Source organism: Cydia splendana, chromosome 14, assembly GCF_910591565.1.
Source record: "Cydia splendana chromosome 14, ilCydSple1.2, whole genome shotgun sequence".
Taxonomy (NCBI): Eukaryota; Metazoa; Arthropoda; class Insecta; order Lepidoptera; family Tortricidae; genus Cydia; species Cydia splendana.
The window spans coordinates 1,632,898-1,658,118 of NC_085973.1; the positions used below are offsets into that span (position 1 = coordinate 1,632,898).

Sequence of the window (25,221 nt, forward strand, 5' to 3'; positions counted from 1 at the left end):
CTGGAGTAAGTATAGCCATTTTAAACCAGTCTGTGGGTTACCTCAAGGCTTGCCCTTAGGACCAACGATGTAATCAGAATATAATATTTGAATTCTTTAAAAACACATACTAATCGTTGTACATTTACTATCTCGGTCGACCTCGTTTGTCTGACATCTAGAATTTATTAAAACGACATAATATTAACATTAACCACAATCGTAGTTCACCGAAATTTTATAAAATAAAATTATACTTATATTTAAAAATTTCGTACGCGTTCCTCGCGAAGCGCTAAAATCGTATTAAAAATCCGAATATCAAACTACACAAACTTAAGGGATGATCTTACTCTAGTTAAAAATAATTTTTAATCCTATATTATAATAATTGGCAACTTCCTTACTGTAATCTTCATCGCAGAGACACGTAGGTTAGAATGAACACTCGAAGGTTACTCGAATTCATGAGTTATGTAATTTTTCTAATGTCTTTAGCAAATACTGTATTCCAAACATATTCAATACCTGTTCATTTTCGTTTGGCATTCAAATCTATATCACAGATACTTGACGATAGCTCTTTTCTTAAAAACTGCCGACCGGCACAGCACCTAATAATCCTTCCAATAAGAGAGGATCACAGAATTATAATTATACTACACTTTCCTTCGATCACGCATTACAAAATATAAATAATTGATAACTTCCTTCTTTCTTCTTTGAATCCACTACTTAGACTAGTCCTTGCCCTTTCAGCTACAAATCGTCTTTTTCACTTTCGTTTTTATCGAAACGACACAGATAGCTCTTGAAGTTATCTTGACCGAGTTTAGGATTGTGACCGATGAACTTACTTACTGCAGTATTCTTAAAGAAAGTTTTAGATTGATTCAGTGACTCTAGTTTACTTTCTATAGAGAATTTTCTCTTCTTACTATGGTTAGAAACGCCGCTGAAGTCGAGGGAGTAGCTATGTTTGATCAGTTTCGGTTTCTTAGTGACTCGGAACTCTGTCAGGTTGCTGTCGTCTGGAGAGTCTGTAGCATGTTCCTCGAAGGCTAGATTACCGTAAACGTTTTTCATCATGTAGGTGACGTTGTCGAGCTTGCCCGTTGTCTGGCTGTCTTCGAATAGCCTTGAAGATTCGTCGTAATCCTGTTTCCTGCTGCTGCTGTCGTCTTCGTGCGTAGTCTCGACAGATCTTTCAGCTTCTGAAGAAGTTCTGTTTTCTTTAATCGTGCACAGCTCTGTTTCTCTAAGAAAATTTCTTACGGTCCCGTTATTTGTGACTTCTGAGGCATCTTCGGCGATAATTACTTTTTTATTTTTAGGCTTTTTTAGGATGATTGAGACGTTGGTCTCTGAGCATTGTCGGGAAGAATCGTTGAGGCAGGACATTCTGTGGGCGGGGGACATTAGAGTGTTGTCGTATCCTTTTTCTGTCTGAGAGAGCCCTCCCTTGCTATGATGGCCGAAGAAACGTTTGATGGATTGCCGAAACTGTGAACAAAAAAGGTTTGTGAAACAAACGGAAAATATATTTTAGCGTGGGTCGAGTGGGGTAATTGTTACCTGAGTATTCATTCCGACGTAGATTAGAGGGTCGTAGCAAATGGAACTTTTAGCGACGAGTGCCGGTATGACCCCCACTCCCGGCGAAATCTGAAAGGAAAATAACCTTTAACCGAAAGCCACTTTTAACAGCCACAACAATCTTTCGGAAACTTCGAAGAACTCTTGTTTGTAGTTAATGGAGATTAAACAATTCCGCTAACATGCCTGAAGATAAGAATAGATAAGACTTTAGTATTTCGAAAAATATTTCCTTCGTAATCCATCTGTGATTTGACATTTTCCGTCTCCATTTCAATATAAGATTTCATGATATTCTTTGTAACAATGATTTTGGGGAATATGAAAATAATCAACGCGTCTTCTTAGCCATTTTCAAGCAAAAGGTACAGTCGGTTGTGAAAAGGCCTTACCTACTGCCATAAGGATGCAATTATAATCGCCCTTCCCTACAACCGTGTAACCTGAAATCGTCGCAAATGTAAGCCCCTTACCGTTGGAAGGGTACAATACTTGGGTTACACGTCTACCTGCTCGTAATGAGGGCAGCGGTTGCCAGGATCTTTGAGGAGTAAAATACGAGTAAAATAGAAAATTGTACTATTTATAATAGGTATGCATATACTATACGTATTAATGATCTCTTAATTAAATTACAATTTTATAATATTTATAACTTTCGCGTTTTGAACACATATTAACTCACATTAAGCTTTATTAAACCTCGGTAAATAAAGGTAATAAAATAAATTCTCGATGGTCGTCTATAAATCTGAGTTAATATTACAATTTTATATTTTTATTTTTTAACCTGTTTAATAATTTTGCTTTATTATAGATAGATAGTCTGTAGTAATATGGTAAATTTAACGATCAATAATTGATTTCAATTATTGAAACGTCCGAGCCGAGCTGTGTTTCACTAAACATGTTTTTGATTATGATCACATTCTAAATGTGCTAGGACGCTAGGAGAACTTAGGAATGATAGTGGTTAAACTCAACTGCATTTTCATTTCAAATCTTACTGTCTTAAAGTCTAGGTAATAGTAGTACGCTCTAATAAATCCGCATTTCAGTATTTTGTTACTCGCCGTTAAGTTCGTATATTTTGTTTGTAACTGTCTAGGGAAAGTTTGGACTTAAGCTGTCAGAAAACTGTCTGATTTACAATACCGAGGAAGGCAGTAAATAAAGAATTCTTGGTGTATGACGGAAATACAAAATTGATAAAGGATTAATTAATTAGTTTGTGGTTCTTTACCATAGTAAAAACCGCTTGATATTCGGGCTTTCGATGACTTTGAGTAATGGTAAACACAAACTGTTACACCTATGAAGAAATAATAAAAAGCTACATCAAAGGTTGACTCACGCTAGACCGGGCCGGGCCGGGCCGGAGCTTCCGGCGCGTCGTTTTCTATGGAAAGCATCACGTGATCGCCTGTCATGTCATAGAAAAGTAAGATCCGGAAGCTCCGGTCCGGACACGGCCCGGTCTAACGTGAATCATCCTTAAAGAAGGTACTCATAACAAAACAAGTTTTTATAATTTAAAAGAATATTTTGAATTTAATTTTAATGAACTTATGTAATAGGTAAATTGACCTCTAAATGTCAATGTTAAATATTATTAGTACGAACTGAAGAGATGAAGGAGACCTACTGCATACTCTGTTGGGTAGATTAATGTGTTCTTATAAAAATATTGGAACATCTTTAGGTACCACTCTGAATCTTGCATTAAAGACATTTTTGATTTTGATTTTAGTTTTTGAATATAGTCGTAAGGTAGCTAACGTTATATTTCGGTAAATTCTGAAATGAGAACAGACTGGGGTCCCTTTGTTTCACATAAAGTTTTAAGACATAATGTATTGTTTGTCATATTATCATTAGTCCTAAAACTGAAACCGTTATCTTTTCAGGATTTTCGTAAGGTTATCCTATAGATAGGTTAGGTTAGGTTTTTTTATTGCAATTCTGAAAAGTTACGCGTTTCTAAATCAAACAAATTATGACTAACGAAAATTAATGTGGACAAACAATACATTAATTATGACTTAAAACTTTTTGGGAAACAATAGAGACCCAAACAGACTATAAGTAGTAGTCCGTAGCGCATAAAACGAAGCGCATAAAATATGTAAGCTGAAAAAATATAACATATAAGCAGCTTGAGCCTTGCGTTGTCGAACATAAATTTGTTTTAATTTTTAACAAGGAGAAACGTCTGCGAACGATGATATTAAGCTTAGAATAAATTCAAAAGTCGAAAAAATACTGTCTTGGGTGAGACTTGAACTCACGGCCTCTGGATCGATACTCCAGCGCTCTGCCATCTGAGCCACCAAGACCTGCTATGCTATGCCTGCTTTGCTGGCTATGGATGAGGTCTTGATGGCTCGGATGGCAGCGCGCTGGAGTATCGATCCAAAGGCTGTGAGTTCACTCTCACCCAAGACAGTAATTTTTCCACTTTTAAATTTATTCTAATCTTCATTTGTTGTCTTTATTATATATTTGAGCATAATTGAGATAAACAATATACCGGTTGTGGCCTACAGGCCGGCCAGGCCTACGAGCAAAAAAATTAACTGTAGGTGTAGCCTGTACTTCTTAAACTGACGAACATTTGTGCAGCGACTTTGTGTTTTGACTTTTAGTAGGTACCTATACTTTAAAGTTTATTTTAAGACGCAATTTATTGCGAATTTTGTTACGTTTAAGGTGTGACAAGAAACGTCAATTACAATTATAATGGCGTACATTGAAGATAACATTTATTTTGTACTAGCTGTGCCCGCGGCTCCGCCCGCGTGGAATTCGGTCTGTGTCAGTAAGCGGCTAATTTCTAATCCTAATTTTTCTCCCTATCCCCTGGAGGCGGAACTTGAAGTAAAGTTGACAGATGGATATGCTAGAGGACTGTAGTCCAGATAAAATATTTTACTAAATTAGGTACCACTAAATAAAACTTCACTCCAAAATCAACAGCTTTTTTGGCCTTACGAGTATTCAAATTTTACACGTGATTTAAACAACAGAGTAGTAGATGTATATCGGACGATACAGTAAGGTATACGCGCGCGAGCGAAAGCGAAGCGGCCTGCCTGGCTAGAGCGCCACTCAACGTGGTCTTCTTCAGACTCCTGAGGAAGACCACGTGCCCCTTGTAACCTCAATGCGTTTCGAGACTTTCATGAATGATTCGATTTTTTTCGGGAAGGCATGGTAATGCGTATAAAATGCGAGTCCCAAATCGTTTGACTCCGCAAACGACCAGTGCCGGATTAAGATATTTTGATGCCCTAAGCATTTCTAGACCATGGTGCCCCCTCTCCCTTAGGGTCATCGAGATTACATTGATTTTTTTTGGTAAGTTGAGTGACGTTCATTGCCGCATTACAGCTGAGAATGGAAATCTATCACATAATTTTATCACGAAAATTGACAGTGCTGCAGCAGTAACGTTGCAACAGAGTAATGCTGCTGCAGTCGCCATATTGTAGACAGTTATTGAAACCGCGAGCGAAGCGAGCGCGAAAATTTTTCGATATAATGACGCAATTTGATAGACAGTTGTACATTTTTACTTTTAGTCCCAACCATGCGCGAATCCAGGGTTTCATACAGAGAAGGGATGGGGTAGTTTTCTATCAGCCTAGCTTCGCATAAGGCTTGATATTTAAGGGTCTCAGCGAGGTTGTTTTCATACAGAAAAGATGCAAGAAAGCAGAGCTTGGAATTGACCAAGTGAATGTGAAGTGTGAGCAAGGCAGAAGGCCCATCTGCGAAAGAGGAGAGCTTGGATTTGGATCCACGCCCAAGTGTAATTAAGGCAGAAGATCAACTTTGCCATAAGGCAGAAAACCTCGCATAAGACCTTACGCCGAACTGCAAAAGAGTGGCTTGAAATCGAATCTATGCATGTAATCACGACTCTTCTACTGCTCGCTCTTTGGCTTCGCTCGAAAGCGCTACTTGATAGGATGCTTTTAGTTTTCGGCTTTCACGGGGCCCCTTATAACACTTTGACAGTTAGGTCTCAGGATCGCGGCTAAGGAGCAACTCGGCTTGGCCGACAAATGTGGCGTGCAAGAAAGCAAAATTCGCTATAAAATCGGTAACCTATGTCGAAAAAATCGGCTGGCCGCAAGCCCGAAAGCAAGATTTTTTTCCATGACTTTAAGGGCCTCCGCGTAAGGTCAAATCGAAAGCCTACGTTGGAGATGTTCTTACGTACCCTCACTCTTTTACTTGATCACTACGAGCCTTCGTTATTAGATGGGTACTTGTACATGTATAAAAGTTTCATGTAGGTACCTACTCCACGACGACTGCAATGCAGATGCAGCCTGCGCGTTTTTTTTTTGCCTACGGTTTTGGTGCCCCCTAGACGTGGTGCCCTAAGCAAGTGCTTATTTTGCTTAAAAGGGTTAATCCGGCACTGCAAATGACAGAGGTCAATGTTTTTTTTTTCAAAGTACCCACCTTCGTTGTCATTATTAAGTGCTTAAAGGCGGCGATACCTACTTATGAATATGGATTTGATATGGGTGCGATATAATTACGATTAGATATAATTAATTCATGATGGAGAAAATTTATAATTTTAAATAATTATGCAATTATATGCATGTTGATATGTGTGTTTATTTTACCACTAAGTAACTATGTAAACTCATTTTTATTTTTCTTGATTACTTAATGTTTACTCAGTTCCCCAAAAGATGGCACTGTGCAATTAGGGGCAATTAATTTACTGTCGTTTAATTTTGTTGTATTATTAATTTATTAAATCAACATAATTATTCAATTATTATTGTTGATATCCGTACCCCCTCTAGAGTTAATTTGGCAAAATCTTTCCTCGGTGGCTTATTCATGTCACAACGTATTAAATTCAGCGCCATCTGTTAGTTTACCAGGGTACTCAATAGCGGTAGCACTTATGTGAAAAAGTTTGCCCCTCCTTCCTAAGTATCGCCATAAGATTCAGGGGCAAACTTAAGTCAATCGACTGTTGTGGCTACCCCCCCTTTTAGGGGTTGAATTTTTATAGCCTATAACCTGGCCGGGGATTTTCTCGACAAATTAGTAAAGTTTTCATCAAAATCCGTTCAGCCGTTTTCACGTGATGCGCGTTCAAATAAACAGACAAACAGATAAACAGATAAACAGACAAACAGACAAAAATTCTAAAAACTTTTGGAACGTGTTGTGTTATCGATTCTAAGTATACCCAGCCAACTTTTTTTCAAATATCTTCCATGTACAGACTTTCGACCGTCTTCAGCTTTATTATATGTATAGATAGAAGATAGATGAAAAATAGGCACTCTAAAGATTTAATAATTTCTAAAAGTTATCGAACAAAAGTGTCACCGTTTGAGGAGTACAATCTGTGTTTTAATTATTTGCTCGTTTTAATTATTTGTCGCCACGCCCGGTAAACAAAGTTTGTGGTGAATTTAGTACGATAACTTGAAGCATCGAAGCGTGTTTGAATAAGCCCTTGTGCGAGGTCTAAAAGGTCTTTGTTCAAGTAATTGTAGACTTCTGTTGCGTATTTGTCCGCTTTTGGCAGTTAACGAACTAACGGGCGATGCCAGCCTTTGTAGAGGCTTTGGCTGAATAATGCACTGCAGAAGGTTCTATTAGGAAACTAGAGAGCGTTTTAGCAGTGTAGTCTTTAAAGCGCGTATTTTGGAGAGTTCGATTATTTATTGTAAACAACAATTAGAATATTAAATAATTTACAAATTATGATTTGAAAGTGGCTAATGATTGGTGGATAAAGTGAGTTGAAATATTGTCTTCTTAGATTTATTTAGAACTAGATTTGGAGCGTACAATTGGGGAATGTATATTGAATAACATCCTAAAAATTTCACTATAAAGAACCATTTTTCCTATACCTATGTAATCCTATTTGCAATGGAGTATAGAAAGGTACATATCCGGTATGGAGCGTTATTGCCGCTATAGGTATATGCTATAGGTTACAAAGAACGCTGCGATATTGTGTTAACAGGCATTGTTGGCTCATCGCCAACAGAATATTTTCAATCGACTATCATGTCGTTTTAAGTAAAATCCACTTAATTTTTAAAAATTGTAACACAGTATAGATAGGTATTCACTAGACTTATATCGACCGTGATATAAACCGTGATTACCTATTATTGTTTTCGAGAATCAATACTGTCTAAGTAACAAATATACAATTTTACAGGAAGCGTAAAAAACGATTTAAAAATTTGAATTTCAAATTATTGAAAATATTGAAAGACGATTAAAATGAACGTAATACGTATTTTTTTATAATTTTAATCGTCTTTCAATATTTTCAATAATTTGATATTAAAATTTTTAAATCGTTTTTTACGATTCCTGTAAAATTGTATTTTTGTTACTTAGACAATATTGATTCTTAAGCGTCGATATATGCATCTTGTTCACGGGTAACTGATGAGTTGATGACAAATGATGAGACAATAAAAAGGTAATCACGGTTCATATCCCGGTCGATATAAGTCTACTAGTGAAACTAACCGTGAATCGTTCAAAACTGTCAGATCTTTAAAAATATAAATATGAAAAATAAAATTGAAATTATAATTATGCCCGCGGCGACAGCTTGTGGCGAGTTGACGGTGCACGGTGAGTGGCGACTCCGCGGACCCCCACTCCAAAGGGCTCTGTTATAAATTAATACGGCCCTCGCCTCTGAGCTTGCCTTGACTGGCAGGCCAGAGCGAAGTCGCAAGAGCGGAACTTGTGCTTCTGTTTGGTGCAATACAATGTCATAACACTCATAACACCGGCTGCGTGCTGAACGGATTACCGGAATCTGGCTGCCGCAGACTAACCTCTCGATAGCGCACTGTTCGATCAAAGCGAACACTGATTAGGGTGTCCAAGCGATGGTGAAAGTGCGGACAATATACTAGATGTTACAATACCGTATAGTTACACTTACAATACCGTTAGTAGCTGTTCTATTTTTGAAGTGAAAACTTCTTTAGCGGCGCTGTGCACTTTTTGTGATGGGGAATAAATGTTGAACTCGCGACAGGTCACGTGACCGTAAGATTCGTAAGACTTAAGACGGACACGTGACCTGATCGAAAAACTGTTACAATGTCATTGAGTTTTCACTTCTGCCGGCACTCCCGGAGTGCAACCCGTTGTTTTTTATTGTTTTCTTTTATTGAGGTGTGCAATAATAGTTATTTATGATACAAGGGCGGAAAAGAGAAAATTCGAAACGAGTGGCGATAAATTAAAACACGACCGAAGGGAGTGTTTTAAATCGACACGAGTTGCGAATTACATATTCGCATGTGTACCTATCGTACAACGTTTTACAGTACATATGGCCCTTTAAACTTTTGACATACGCACGAAAAGTGCTGTTTTACGCACTAGTGCGGGAAAATAGGACCATATTTATTGTAAAGATTATTTGTATTGTATTGTAGGTTACATAGTGACACTTACAATGCCGTTAGTAGCGAACTGTTCCATCAAAGCGAACACGGAGTAGGGTGTCCACGCGATGGTGAAAGAGATGATCATTACGAACACCATGCCCGTGACCTTCGCCTCCGCGGGGCTTACGCGGCCGAGCCGCTGCGAGTTCTGTAACAAACGACTATTGTTATTGTCAGCTTAGGAAAATGCATATTTTGCTGGTGTATCACAAATAGAATAGAATAGGTTTTTTTATTTGGTATAAAACATACATAAACACAACAAAGTAATTAATCACAAATACAGCAAATAGGATGCCGCTCAGCATAAGCTGTGTCTATTATACACGACACTGGTTTACAGGGCACCCAAAATTACTCTACTTTTTCGTAATCTGAACGCGATACCGAATATGCCCTTACATGGATCACCGCTATTTTTGTTACAACCTGTATAGCGTGAAAGACCCAGATTGCGGCCATCAATGCGATGGACCGACCAAGTTAAAGCTCTCACCGGGTCACCTTTAAATCTGTGCGTTTGTGCTGTCAATAAATAGAGAAGCATGGCGGGAAACAACGAAAAAGGCCATACAACTACCTCAATGACCTGTTCTGCTCTGACAAGAGTAAGAAGACTAAGAAGAAGAAGGCATACAAATGTAGACAGAAATTTTATAAATCTAGATAGTTAAGCTACTGCAGCGGCATGAGCATGTAGAAACGAAATATTACGCACAGAGCCTTTACAATTTTCTATATTTTAACCACAATTCATGACAACTGTACCCGTGACATTAGATAGCGTGAAGCGACGTACGCGTTTGCGTTAAGTGTCATTTTGTATGGGATGTTGAGGTTCCAAAACGTCCCGCTTGGCGCGCTGTTCAAAATCCCATGCAAAAATAGACATAGGTACCTACTTAACGCAAACGCGAACGCGCGACGTCACGCTATCGAATTAAATTTACACTGGGGGTTCGACGATCCACTAACCCAGATTGAATTCGTGTGGCGAAATACGGTAAACTCATTGCTGAAATCGTCAAAATGTAACGGCCTTTCATAAAATAAAATGTTCTTTAATGGGAGATATCCCAGCATTGTGGTTTACTACGATTTTATTATTTTTAGGGTCTCCTTTTCTTTGATACTGTAGTAAAACCAATAGCCTTAAAAATTCTAGGTCATAACGATTCTGATTGGTATTAGGTTTCTCATTGTCATAGGATAACTTGCGAACTAGTTAACGAGATTTTTTAAAAGTTAGGATGAGTTCTTAGATTCTATCAGTGTAAAGTGTCAAACTTTATGGTAATGAATACATCTATAGCAGGAAATCTTATCTTCAGCCTAGCCCGTTAATAAGTTAATCTCACTATTTATAATTCTTTTTTACATTTTTTTTTTCTTGCTATTGGCTACGCACTACAATAGTATGTACAGTCAGCAACAAATAGACAATGACGGCCAAAGTGGCCATACATATGTATTGTATGCATAGGGATATAAGGGAGATAAAGAATGCGGGTAGCACCCAAATATTTTTTTTTTAATTAAGAAAATGGCTGTTGAACTACTCTTTTTACGATATTAAAGATTTTTTTGATCTACCGAATAATTTATAAATGTAATTTATTGATAATAATAATGTAATGTAAGCATCTACTTTAATAATTTAATGGAATAATTGACATTGTACCTATCCTGGTATTTTAATTAAGCTGATTGTTTAATTAATTTGAATGTTATAAAAAAACTGAATTTGTCCCTCTCGCTGTTGAGTCGGCTGGTCCTTGGTGTTCCGAGGCGAAGGTTTTTGTGAGGGACCTGGGAAAACGCTTGCGGGATAGGGGTTGCGATCCTAGGTCTGGTTCGTACCTGGTCCAGCGTATATCGTTGGCTATTCAGCGCGGGAACGCCGCTGGTATTTTGGGGACATTTGTGCCGGGTACTTAAAGGATTAGGATATAGGTTTATGGGCTTATTATTTTGTAACTAGCTGTGCCCGCGGCTCCGCCCGCGTGGTCTTCGGTCTGTGTCAGTAAGCGGCTAATTACTAATCCTAATTTCTCTCCCTCTCTCCTGGAGGCGGAGCTTGAAGTAAAGTTGACAGATGGATATGCTAGAGGACTGCAGTCCAGATAAAATATTTTACAATTAGGCACCACTAAATAAAACTACACTCCAAAATCAATAGATTTTTCGCCCTTATTCAAATTTTACACGTGATTTAAACGACAGAGTAGTAGATGTATATCGGACGATACAGTAAGGTATACGCGCGCGAGCGAAAGCGAACCGGCCTGCCTGGCTAGAGCGCCACTCAACGTGGTCTTCTTCAGACTCCTGAGGAAGACCACGTGCCCCTTGTAACCTCAATGCGTTGCGAGACTTTCGCGAATGATTGAATTTTTTTCTGGAAGGCGGTAATGCGAGTCCCAAATCGTTTGACTCCGCAAACGACCAGTGCCGTTTTGATGCCCTAAGCATTTCTAGACCATGGTGCCCCCTCTCCCTAGGGGCTGTCCATAAATTACGTCATCGATTTTTGACGATTTTTGACTCCCCCCCCCTATAATCATCCAAAAATCATGCTTAAATGACCCCATTTCCTCCTACTTCATGCTACCGTCATCCGATGTCCAGACCCCCCCCCCCCCCTAATTTGAAATGACGTAATTTATGAATAGCCCCCTAGGGTCATCGAGATTAGGTACATTGAATTTTTTTGGTTAGTTGAGTGACGTTCATTGTCGCATTACAGCTGAGAATGGAAATTAGTCACATCATTTTATCACGAAAATTGACAGTGCTGCAGTAGTAACGTTGCAACAGAGTAATGCTGCTGCAGTCGCCATACCTTAGAAAGTAATTGAAAACGCGAGCGAAGCGAGCGCGCAAATTTTTCGATATAAAAACGCAATTTGATAGACAGTTGTACATTTTTACTTTTAGTATGGAAATCAGTCACATCATTTTATCACGAAAATTGACAGTGCTGCAGCAGTAACGTTGCAACAGATAAATGCTGCTACAGTAGCCATACCTTAGAAAGTTATTGAAAACGCGAGCGAAGCGAGCGCGAAAATTTTTCGATATAAAAACGCAATTTGATAGACAGTTGTACATTTTTACTTTTAGTATGGAAATCAGTCACATCATTTTATCACGAAAGTTGACAGTGTTGCAGCAGTAACGTTGCAACAGAGTAATGCTGCTGCAGTCGCCATACCTTAGAAAGTTATTGAAGACGCGAGCGAAGCGAGCGTGCAAATTTTTCGATATAAAAACGCAATTTGATAGACAGTTGTACATTTCTACTTTTAGTATGAAAATCAGTCACATCATTTTATCACGAAAATTGACAGTACTGCAGTAGTAGCGTTGCAACAGAGTAATGCTGCTGCAGTCGCTATATCTTAGAAAGTTATTGAAAACGCGAGCGAAGCGAGCGCGAAAATTTTTCGATATAAAATCGCAGTTTGATAGACAGTTGTACATTTCTACTTTTAGTATCTAAATCAGTCACATCATTTTATCACAAAAATTGACAGTACTGCAGCAGTAACGTTGCAACAGAGTAATGCTACTGCAGTCGCCACCCGAATGTCACCTTTATCATATCTTAGAATGTTACTGAAAACGCGAGCGAAGCAAGAGCGAAAATATTTCGATATAAAAAACGCAATTTGACGTTGAAAGTTATTGAAAACGCGAGCGAAGCGAGCGCGAAAATTTTTCGATATAAAAACGCAATTTGATAGACAGTTGTACATTTTTACTTTTAGTATGGAAATCATTCACATCATTTTATCACGAAAATTGACAGTGCTGCAGCAGTAACGTTGCAACAGATTAATGCTGCTACAGTCGCCATATCTTAGAAAGTTATTGAAAACGCGAGCGAAGCGAGCGCGAAAATTTTTCGATATAAAAACGCAATTTGATAGACAGTTGTACATTTTTACTTGTAGTATGGAAATCAGTCACATCATTTTATCACGAAAATTGACAGTGTTGCAGCAGTAACGTTGCAACAGAGTAATTCTGCTGCAGTCGCCACCCGAATGTGACTTTTATCATATCCTATAATGTTATTGTAAACGCGAGCGAAGCGAGCGCGAAAATTTTTCGATATAAAAAACGCAGTTTGATAGACAGTTGTACATTTTTACTTTTAGTCCCAGAAGGGATGGGACGTTATTAGATGGGTACTTGTAGGTACCTACTCCACGACTGCAATGCTGATGCAGCCTGCGCTTTTTTTTGCCTACGGTTTTGGTGCCCCCTAGACGCGTGCCCTAAGCAACTGCTTATTTTGCCTAAAAGGGTTAATCCGGCACAGCAAATGACAGAGGTCAATGTTTTTTTTTTTTTCAAAGTACCCACCTTGTATGAAAATTGGATAATTCATGATGCAGAAAATTAATAATTTTAAATAATTATGCAATTATACGCGTGTTGATAATTATGTGTGTTTATTTTACCACTATGTAACTATGTAAACTCATTTTTAGTTTTCTTTATTAATTAATGTTTACTCAGTTCCCCAAAAGACTGTGCAATGAGGGACAATTAATTTACTGTCGTTTAATTTTGTTGTATTATTAATTTATTAAATCAACATAATTATTCAATTATTTTTGCTGATATCCGTTCCCCCTGTTCTAAACTTAGAGTTAATTTGGGAAAATCTTTCCTCGGTAGCTTATTCATATCACAACGTATTAAATTCAGCTCCATCTGTTAGTATACCAGGTTACTCAATAGTGGTAGCATATATTTGAAAAAAGTTTGCCCCTCCTTCCTAAGTAGCGCCATAAGATTCAGGGGCAAACTTAAGTCAATCGATTGTTGTGGCTACCCCCCATTTTAGGGGTTAAATTTTTATAGCCTATAACCTGGCCGGGGATTTTCTCGACAGATTAGTAAAGTTTTCATCAAAATCCGTTCAGCCGTTTTCACGTGATGCGCGTTCAAATAAACAGACAAACAGATAAACAGATAAACAGACAAACAGACAAAAATTCTAAAAACTTTTGGAACGTGTTCTGTTATCGATTCTAAGTATCCCCAGCCAACTTTTTTTCAAATATCTTCCATGTACAGACTTTCGACCCTCTTCAGCTTTATTATATGTATAGATGATCAATGTCCTTTTAAATTTGACGATGCGTGTTGCGGATGACATATGTGAAAATATACATTTTATTTTGAGGAAACCTGAGGTGGATGAGCTATCTGTATGATGACGAAGCCTGCGCTGTGGATCTGAAGGTACCTATGCTGTTATTATTATGTTGTTCTTTTTGGGTCAATAAAAATATGTATATAAGTAAAACTGAATATCTATTGCCTAATAAAATAACTTGACATGTAATATTTAAAATATTATAAATAAATGACTATGTCTATCCCTATAAGGTACAGTCAAGTGTAAAAATATGTGTGCAATCATCATACTCAAAAATCTGTCCCATAGCTCTTATGTCAGCGAATTAAGACATATTTTTGAGTAAGATGCACCCATATTTTCACACTTGACTATACCATGGTCTAATAAAACATGGTCTTCTATTCCCAGAGTGACACAGGCCTACGTCACAATAACATGGCCGCTATATATAGCGCTATCGCATATTATCATATAGCGCTGTCGCATGATGACGTAGGCTTGTGTCAGTTAGGTGACCTAGAAAAGACGGGAATAGAGTACCAGGCGGAGTATATTATTATACCATGGGCTATACTTGACGTAGCACTTGGCATGAAAACTTGGCGTGGTCAATCTATTAAAGTTAGGTGATTTTACAGTACCAATTCGAAGTCGGTTGAAAATAATTAACCTCTAGCCGCCCATACGTCAAACCTTGCCAAGCAAAATGAAATTTTATTTTGTCAACACAAAGTTCAAATTAGAATGGAACAGGAGACCTTTTTATAGGTCTCTGGGCGGCTAGAGGATACAAAAGGTACACCTGAAAATCCTGAACTTATAAGTACATGACCATACACTAAAACGATACTTTTTCTTTTTTTACGGCATTTGTTTGCATAATACAATATTCATGCTCTCTTATTATGCAAGCGCGTCATTTTCAAGTGTTTGGCGGAGGCTTGTGAATAATATGAATGTAGCTTAGCGCCGCTTGCACCATCCCACTGACCCCTGGTTAACCGGTTAAACCCGGGTTAGTGAATGGTGCAAGTGGCCCTTAGCCAAGCAAAATTATATTTACGTTTTATAGCTCCTTTATAACTGTCGGTTAGTTAGGTAGTTATGGTATTCCTATGAATTGCTTAGTTTGGTATCTACCAAATATATCTATTTAATCAATTAAACGTACTAAAAATCATGTAGACCTTCACCCACAGTAGCAGTGAGGCGACACTACTCCTTTCGGACATTCTCGGCTCCGTTCGGCTCAGCATTGTTCGGAGCGCTCGGAGCAATTATTAGGGTTGGCAAAACTTGACGTCCCTTTTGCGTGCACGACCCCAGATAAGATAATGACTTGAATTTTGACAACCCTAAATAGCCGAAAGGGATCATGCCATACATTAGAAAGGGACAAGCACGATTCGTCCCTGCTGTGAAACTTCGATTTTGTAGGAAGTGTCCTTTCTGTTAGTTTCTGTTAGGTAGTACTATTATTTATTATGTGACAGTAGTCAATTAAAATTATATTCAGTTATTATTCATTCCACTCGGTAACACGTTACACGCTTGTTTGTTTATTTATTCACGTGCGGTTATTCGTTAAATCTATTTACATATTTATTTACAAGAACGGTTTTTACACCAATTACACATGTACGGATCATATATGGGTATGACACAGACAATCTAAAGGCTGCGTCATATTTGTTTTTGCAGGGTATTTTCCATTTAGCTTTATCTGTGGGTACACCGGTCTAAAGCCCCCTCCAGACTATGCGCGTGAATCGCCCGCGATTCACGCGCATAGTCTGGAGGGGGCTTATAGTGTCACTCGTAGCGAAACTTGCAGGTAGCGAATCCCGTTTGCGTCGTTATTTATTCTTTCCTTTTTCACACCGAGTTGAATTTATAATGGCGTCACCGCACTGCGGTTTTTAGGGCCGAGGTTTTAGATATAGGTGTCTGTACCTAAGCAATATTGTTGAAAGTTACAGCGCCACTTGCACCATCCCACTAACCCGGGGTTAACCGGTTAAACCTGCAGTTACCATGATTATGAACGGTTTAACCGGTTAACCCAGTGTCAAATGTTACTGGTAATCACGGTAACTGCAGGTTTAACCGGTTAACCCCGGGTTAATGGGATGGTAATGGTACAAGTGACCCTGGTTTTCTTTTCAAACAAGTTAGTACAAACGAGTCACAGTTGTAGGTTTTATAATAATCCGACATTGTCCATTTTACAAGCTTTTATATAAACATTAACTTGCAATGTTTGAAGTTATGTATGCATGTATGTATGTATGTTCGGGTCAAAACATGTAACATAAATTAGACCCACTTTCCATTATTCGATTGAGCTGAATCTTCACATACATATACCTATGCAAGTTGGGTGACAATGCAATATTATGGTACTATCGAGCTGATCTGATGATGGACACATGAGGTGGCCATAGGCACTCTGTGATAAAACAACGCGACATAATTGGGGGTTTATTATAATTGTCACGATGAGTATTAATTGCCTGGTGAAAGAAAAGTACAGTCAGCAATAAAAGGTTGTATCAAAAATGTTTTTTTGACAAAATCTTATTTTAAAACTAAAACCGTTATACGCCACTCACGCGATGAAAGCGCCACCTGCCGAAACAACGCGCGCGTTAGAAAACACGCGTCTATTCGCGCGTAAACCGCGCCATCTGTATCTGCGATTCTACGCATTTAGTTTATTGGCATATGCAAATGCCTCGTGTGAAAATTGTGGTATACGGTCAACAACTCCCTGCTTTGCCAAAAGGTTCACTGATAGAGTATTTTATATTGTAAGGTTTTCTTTTGTGCAATAAAAGTTAAATAAATAAACAACAAAATTAGTTAAAAGGCGAAGTAAGATAACATTTCTTTATTGGTGATTAGAGGTGATAGAAGTTATCTGAATACAACTTTTATTGCGAAGAGAGTATAAGTGCGTCTATGTCTTTTACGCATCGGTAGTAGGGCTTCCAAATACCGGGCTTCTTTCAATACCGGTATTAATACCGAAACTGTCTTCATCAATACCGGGATCCCGGGATCCCGGTATTGTCTATAAATGGCTTAAAAAAATTGAGTTTTTTTTTAAAGGCTGACTTTTACACCTGATATGAATGTCCTTAGCTTAGGATATTAAACAATAACCGCCATCTGCAATAATTATGTGCACCCTCCAGGTTGGCAATCATTTTATCCGCCTTGTTGACTTCACAAGTCACATTTTTAGTTCAATCTAATAATCGGCCCATAAATATTCTTTGGCACCAAAAATTCGTATGCCATTACAATTAATTTCTTTCTACTTTTTGATAAAATTTTAAGAACTAATTATATTAAGGGGCTACCCGACATTTTTCTAAAATAAAACACTTTTTTCGTATCTAGTTTGCAGTGAAGAATCTTACAATTACATGTACGAAATCTAAATATTTGGGTTCGTCTTTGACGTCTCGAGAAACGTGTCCAGGGTTTTCATTTTAAACTAATTAACACAAAGGTTATGGCCAGAAAACCAGTTTTTAGCCTAAAATTGTTCAACTTTGATGCCAAATATCTCGAAGGCAATGAACTTTGAAGTAAATATAGGATACTAAACTGCAAAACTTAATTCAAGACCAAAAAAAGTAAGACAATGTTGCCACTGCAATAATTTGTTTGTAAAATAGTAAATTCCTTTTGATAAATAATAACGCTAAGATAATTTATTTATTAGTAATTTTACTTCTGCGATTTAAAAAAGTACTTTTATATACTTATTTTTGCATAAATACAAGACGCGCTAGTAAAAAGTGGCAACATTTTCTTACTTTTTTTGGTCTTGAATTACGTTTTGCAGTATATATTGCTTCAAGATGTTGTTGTTAATATAATAAGCTACAAAAAACATTAGAAAACTAAGGGATTCAGATCGAAGGTCATTCGCGTGGGGTAGCCCCTTAATATATCCTGAACATCAGAATTCATCACCAAATATTTATCTAACGCATATGCACAGATCTTGTTTCAATTAAATGATCTTCTTTAATTAAATTGGCAAGTTATCTTCTTGATACAGCCGAATTTGACCATTTTAATAGATTTTAAACGTTATAATAGGCACATTTTCCTTGTTTTTGAAAATACCGGGATCCCGGTATTTCATTAAAAAATACCGGTAGTGAAAAATCTGTTTAAACAGACGGGATCCCGGTATTTCGGGATCCCGGGATCCCGGTATTGGAAGCCCTAATCGGTAGGGGTGAACTTTTAGGTAGTTTGACTTCCGGCAACATCCCAATTTTTAAGAATCTAGCAGGCCGATTCGAACGTACATTATTGGACATCATTGACGTTGACATCAGAATGATATCTTAATCGTGTTAGGTATACAGGGTGATTTCGGGGTCGTGGAGCAAGAGAGCCAGACATCATACAGAATCCAAAGATGAGCCTAATGATGTTGTTAATTATTGTTTATCACCAATAATGATGATTATTTTCCAGATGACAAGTAGGAAAAAACATTTTTGAATACAATTTGGTGACCCTACTCAATGTGACGTCTTGTTGCTTTCCATACAGCGTATGTCAAAAGTCATAGGGTGACCATAATTACTTAGTATAACATTAATTTTACTTGAAAATAAGAATAATTAAAGTAATTATGTTTTAATCAAATACTACCATATGTTAATGTGGATCATTTACCGAGTCAGAAAAAGTGGTTCTGGGTCACGACCCAGAAATCATCCTGTATATATACCTAGTTATCCTGCATTGCGCTCGTACCATAGTCTAATAAAACATGGTCTTCTCTTCCCAAAGTGACACCCCAACTAGCAAAATAGTCGTATAATAATTGATTTACTCAGCCTGTAATCGTATAACAGCCGAGTTACGGTTGTTGAAACACCAATATATCGTATAATAGCGGTTAACTCGACTATTTAGCAATTTTCGCTAATTAGTGCTATAATCATGTCGTATAAACGTTTATAGCACTATCTTTTAGCACTTTTATTCCACCTTTTAATAAATGCTGAGTTAGCGCTACTAAATCACTTTTATTGAGCATAATTGTTCTATTAAAATCATATAACAGCTATAGAATAGCTAATTGTCTGAATAAGGCGCTTTAATACAACTGTTACTCAATTCTCTTCTCTGTTGCTATAAAAGCTTATTAAAAGCAATCCAATAACCATTTGGCAACAATGCTGCTGTAACAGCGCGCTTATATCATAATTCGGGTAATGGGGTTCAAACCGCTGTTATAGGAGCTGAAGTGTATTTACAGGTTTTATTCAAAATGTATTCAGCTTAGAGTACTTTTAAAGAGTTTTGAACTACATTAACAGCACAAGTCAGCCATGTTGTCGTTTCAATATAGTCCGGTGGCCAACTGCATGAAACCCTACCTGATAAAAAAATAGAAAAATCCTACTCTGTAGGGGTAGCTGACTTTTAGTAGCATCAACTGCTCTTGGTCGGCCGCGGCTTAATTTGGCAAATTTTGCGCAAATGGCAAAATAGTGGCACAAAAATTCATCAAAAAAAACCCCATCGTATAATAGAATTGAGGACAGCAAAACAAAAGTGGTCAGCTACATCCTGTGTTGGCAGGTTCCTGTGTCCTACCGAATTTGTGGTACAACGTGACAGCTACAATTTACCTCATCAAAAAGTAGAATGAAAAAAACTGATTGTAATACCTACATTAAATTTGTTGACGTATGTCTTGGTCGGTCTCACCTTAGCCTGGCAGCTTTTGCAGTCCGTCCGCATTAAAAAAAATGTCAATGGCAGCTATCCTACCATACAAGTGACATTCTATTTTTCGATGAGGTAAATTGTAGCTCACTTGGTACCACAAATTCGGTCGGACACAGGAACCAGCCAACACAGGATGTAGCTGACCACTTTTGTTTTTTGATGAATATTTGTACCACTTTTTTGCCACTTGCGCAAAATTTGCCAAGTTAAGCCACGGCCGTCCAAGAGCAGTTGAAGCTGCTAAAAGTCAGCTACCCCTACAGAGTAGGATTTTTCTATTTTTTTATCAGGTAGGGTTTCATGCAGTCGGCCACCGGACTATAAATCCATAAACATGGCGACATCATGTGCTAATATAAGTGTAGCAGTAAACGCAGTTACTCGACTTATAGTCGAATTAATGAGATATAAGAGAAACTAGATCGTGTAAGTAAATTTTTACTTATTTTAATTAATATTTTTTTATTGAAATTTAAGAAAATAGACGGCCCATGAATATATATGAACCAGTGCCTTTGGTTTTATCAATAAAGTATTTTTCGCGCTAGGTTTTACTGTATTACGTGTACTTACAGACAGTAAAAACTTATGTACACAATCACGGTAAAAATAAATGTCATGGATGACAGTAGTAAAAAAATACTTAAGTACCTTTTTGTTTTATTAGACACGTGAAGACGATTAGGCCTCAAACATAATAAAATAATTGTAATATAATCGCTTACCTGAGATCGTTTTTAGCACATATTAGTTGAATAAAAGCATTTACTGCACTCTTACACATTTAAAATGCCGAGTAAAAGCAATTCGGCTACTTTTACGAAACCTTTTTACTGAGAAAAAGCAGTGCGGCTGCTTTTATAGAACACTTTCACTGAGTAATAGTAAATTGCTAATGTTTATAGAACAAATAGTCGAATAAAAGCACTATCGTTGCTATTAAAACACTAGAAGCGCTTTTATCCACTTTTACTCAACTCTTGCAGCATCGATTTGCTTCCTATACAGCGCTTACTCGATTTTTATAACACTTTTACTCTGTATAAGTGCGCCTTTTCGCGTTGACTAAACGCTTACAGGACTTTTATTCGACTGTTTTTACACCTTTTATAGCACCAAAAAGCGAAAATAAAAACGTGCTCTCAACTTTTATAGCACATAGATTTGCTAGTTGGGACAGGCCTACGTCACAATAACATGGCCGCTATATATAGCGCTATCGCATATTATCACATAGCGCTGTCGCATGATGACGTAGGCTTGTGTCAGTCACCTGACCACGAAAAGACGGGAAGAGAGTACCTACCAGGCGGAGTATATTATTATACCATGGCTCGTACAAGAATCGTTCGGGCGTCCGTTGGCTCGTTGGGTGCACGACATTCGGAAGATTGCGGGTCACTTCTGGATGAGATTTGCTCGGGACCGGGATAAGTGGCGTAGGTACTCGAAGAGAGGACTATGCTCAGCAGTGGGCGATCAAAGGCTGATATGATGATGATGTATCTTTAGGGTATATATATCTAAATAACATGATTCAAATATCATTTTGATGCCAGTATGGACACTTTTGAATTGGCCTGTACGAGTAAGATTTATTAATTATACAAGGTGTAACTAAAATAGTGTGTGTGTAAAACGAGAAACGAAAAATTCTCCTTTAGGGTAGGTCATCCAATTCGGCCAACCCTCCATAAATGGGCAAAAATTTTTCTCGGTAAAATTTTTTTTCTCATTTTTCCTAATCAGAACACGATACCGAGTTTTTTTAGGGTTGTTTAGGTAGTTATACTATAGTATAGTTTCATAAAAAGATAGTCTGATCTCATACGAGTGTCGTCGATACGCGAGCCGTCTCTTGAGACACGAAGCTTGCAGACGGAGGCCGGATGAGTGCTTATGGAGGCCAATTCGAGCTTTTATATTAGGTCCTTACCTATGAAATTGGCGTTTTTGTTCATAGATATAAGTCTGATCCTAGTTTTTTTTTTTTTACAAAAGTACATACACAATTACAATAAAACTACAGTGCACTCAATAAACAACGATTTTACATACAATTAATTGTTATTTTTTATTGTTAAGTGTTCAGAATTAAGCCTTGAAAATAGGTCTTTTCATGTGCTGTCGGTTCGAGTATTAAAATTACTTATATTTTTCTAATGGTACCAATTTTCAAGAAATGGAGATATTGAAAACATACCTTAAAGGTGTCAAAAATTACTGGAAAAATTTTGTTTGGTTTGAATTAGCCATCAAAAAAATATCCGCAAAATTAATTGTATGGAAATTCGTGTTTCGTTGAAATTCTCCGGACAAAACGCCAATTTCATAGGTAATGACCTAATATTTACATTATTATTCACAACGACGGGACTTAATCGCGTAAAATTAAGTTTTAAATTTACCTCCGACGTTTCGAGGATGGCGTTGTCCCCGTGGTCTCGGAGGAGACTAAAATCAAGAAATTCAAAATCACCGTGATTAGATTTAAATCAGTGTTTTAAATTCTCATCTTGATTTGTTATGGATATGTGAAGTAAGGATTTAGGCGGGATTCCACCAGTGTGCGGCACTGTGCGGCACAAGCATATTCAGTATAAGCTCGTGCCACACACGGTGTCGCACACTGGTGGAATCTGTACCGTCTTTACCATAAGGGCACACGGGGCCCCGAAGGGCAGACAGTAACAGTACATTTGATTATCCATAATAAATAGATGATCACAGTAGAAAAGTGTTAGTTTAATTCGCTTTCTTTACTTTCGAAAAGGGCCCCAAATTCTTATGTGCCCAAGGGCCCAGCATAGCTTAAGACGGCCCTGGGTGGAATCCCGTCCAAATGCAGTAGGTTTAGTCAGAATAATTTTTGAAAAATCGTAGCTGTTTTAGATCACAATGCGGTTGCCAAAAATTAAATTAGCAATTTAAGGGGTTCCTCTAGGGACTTCGACCGATTCGAAAACTAAAATACGTCAAAAAAATTGCTGGCAGCATTTCCCCGCTGTATTGCGATTATAATACGTTGCGCCAGAAAGCTGCCAACACTCCGGTCGCCAGTGGTGACCAACCTTTTGGATAGTTTTTGTTTTAAAAAGTTGTAGAGCAATAGGACCAAACGGGTCAAACTTTTCATTAATCTTAAAAAGATGACTGTAAAACTACCTTTATTTTTTCCCAACAGTAGACTGAATGATTGATTGACTGTAATGTAGTCTCATGAGAATCGCTGGAAAAAAGCGGAAGTGGAATACACGTGGAAAAGATACCTTTATACCCAGAAGCAACATTCGAACTTCAACATTCTGTTATTGACATGTTTATACGAGTCTCTTGCTTACATTAATCAGTTAAATATATTTATCTGTAAACCCCCTAATGATGGCGTTGAAAAAACGCAAATTACGGTCAGAATAAAGATAAAGTATTTTGTTACAATTTTTTTTTTGTGAAAATGTTATTATATAATGACATTTAAATTTCGAAGATCTCTGTAAAACAAAGGAATTTGATTTGGCCTAAAATCTAGTATCAGTCGTGATGACGTTTTATTCGAAATAAAATGTCAATTGCTAACTGTATCGTAACATGCGGTTTCTGAACATATCATAAAGAATTCATCATCAGAATATCATAAATTTATTTTTCATCACACTCGCTCAGTAAATGTGGAATTGCACGCAGGTTTACCGGGAGTTATAGAAAAAGCGTTCTCCCTAGGGAGTTATGAAGTTTCTAGTGCCATAATTAACAGTTTTTTGTCTTTATACTTAATTTTTGTATCGCAAGTGTGATGAAAAACATTGTGTGTAACTCGGGGCGTAATAATATTGCAAACTCGAGTCTATAAATCGCTCCGGCAAGCCGTCGCGATTTAACTTACTCTCGTTTGCAATATTCAACTTACACCCCATGTTGCACAATGTACTATTAACAAACTGTGCCACCATTATTGTCCCTCGGACAACGGAACAGTACAACAACACAAAAAATTCACCCATTTACCAGAATAGTATACATATACTTGGTCAAGCAGATCTTGTCAGTAGAAAAAGGCGGCAAATTTGAAAAATGTAGGCGCGAAGGGCTATCGTCCCATAGAAAGTTTGAATTTCGGGCCTTTTTCTTTTGACAAGATTTGCTTGACCAAGTATAGGTACTTACATGGTGTTATTCATATACGCGTTACAAGCTAATTAATCGTTTGTCTCTATTTGTCATTTTGACTTATGTATTTGTAAGAAAGGGATAAAACATAATTTGACTAAATCGGGCCTTAAAAAAAATTAAAACCAAAATATTACTTTGCTAATCCGCGAAAAGATAACGTGTGCTAGTCAATCAGTGCTAACCCGGCAACGGAATCAAATCCAGCCGCAGTAGTAGCAGCCGGGCGTCAGACCGTCAACAACTCCTGAGGATGCCTCGTAGAGAGGTGAAACACGTGTCGAGGATTATTCTTTTGGTGGTGGTTTGTTATATTTATATGCGTATTTATTTTTGCGGTGGGAGGGTGGGAATATTAATTGCATGTAAATCTCTATCTATTCGAGTATAACTTTTTCTCGATTTCCGAGGCACGTTTCTTCCTTAGACTTTACTTATCTTATACGAAGTTATATGTATCTTTGGTATTCTTCACATATTTAGGTAGCTTAGATTGTAGTTCAAAATATGATTCTAACATCGTCTACTTACGTACATAGACTACTTACGTTCTTGAGAGTCCGGACGATGTTCACGTAGCTGAAGGTGATGATGATGAAGGGAACTATCTGGCCCATGGCGAACAGGAACAGGATGTATGTCAGTGTGTTCATGCTCTGCTCGTGCCAGTTCACCGAACAGCTGTGGACAATGAAACATTGAGCTATTATTAGGTAATTTAAGTAGAGAAGCCAAACAATGAAATTGTCGCAACGCAACCTGTAGGCGAGGGGAGCGGGGCGTGAACCAAGTGACCAAAACGTCGTAAGCGCCGTGAAATGCATGGCGCTTACGCTTTTAGGTCGCGAGATTTGTACATAATTTGTAGGCGGCTGGCAACAACTCACGGCACAAAATACTGGTTCTCTGTGCCGGTTCTATACGTAGATCAATGGAAAGAAACATTCATGATAAGGATAGTTATACCCTCTCATTCATAAACGCCCTACAAGACAAGCCTCAATTAGCTCATAATCGTTTGTCTTAATCTGTCATGTAGACTTAGATATATCCAAGAAAGGGATAAAACAT

General features: G+C 37.7%; 1 protein-coding gene across 1 annotated transcript in view; it reads right to left on the bottom strand.

Moving 5' to 3' along the window:
* Window positions 1–729: 729 nt before the first annotated feature.
* LOC134797048 (parapinopsin-like) overlaps window positions 730–25,221 on the bottom strand; it is an 82,444-nt gene continuing 57,952 nt past the window's right edge. The window contains exons 5-8 of the mRNA XM_063769267.1: window positions 24,699–24,831; window positions 9,061–9,201; window positions 1,555–1,644; window positions 730–1,482 (exon numbers count right to left, since the gene is read on the bottom strand). Of these exons, the coding sequence (XP_063625337.1) occupies window positions 739–1,482; window positions 1,555–1,644; window positions 9,061–9,201; window positions 24,699–24,831 (1,108 nt within the window). The 3' untranslated portion in view covers window positions 730–738. The remainder of the gene's footprint in view (window positions 1,483–1,554; window positions 1,645–9,060; window positions 9,202–24,698; window positions 24,832–25,221) is intronic.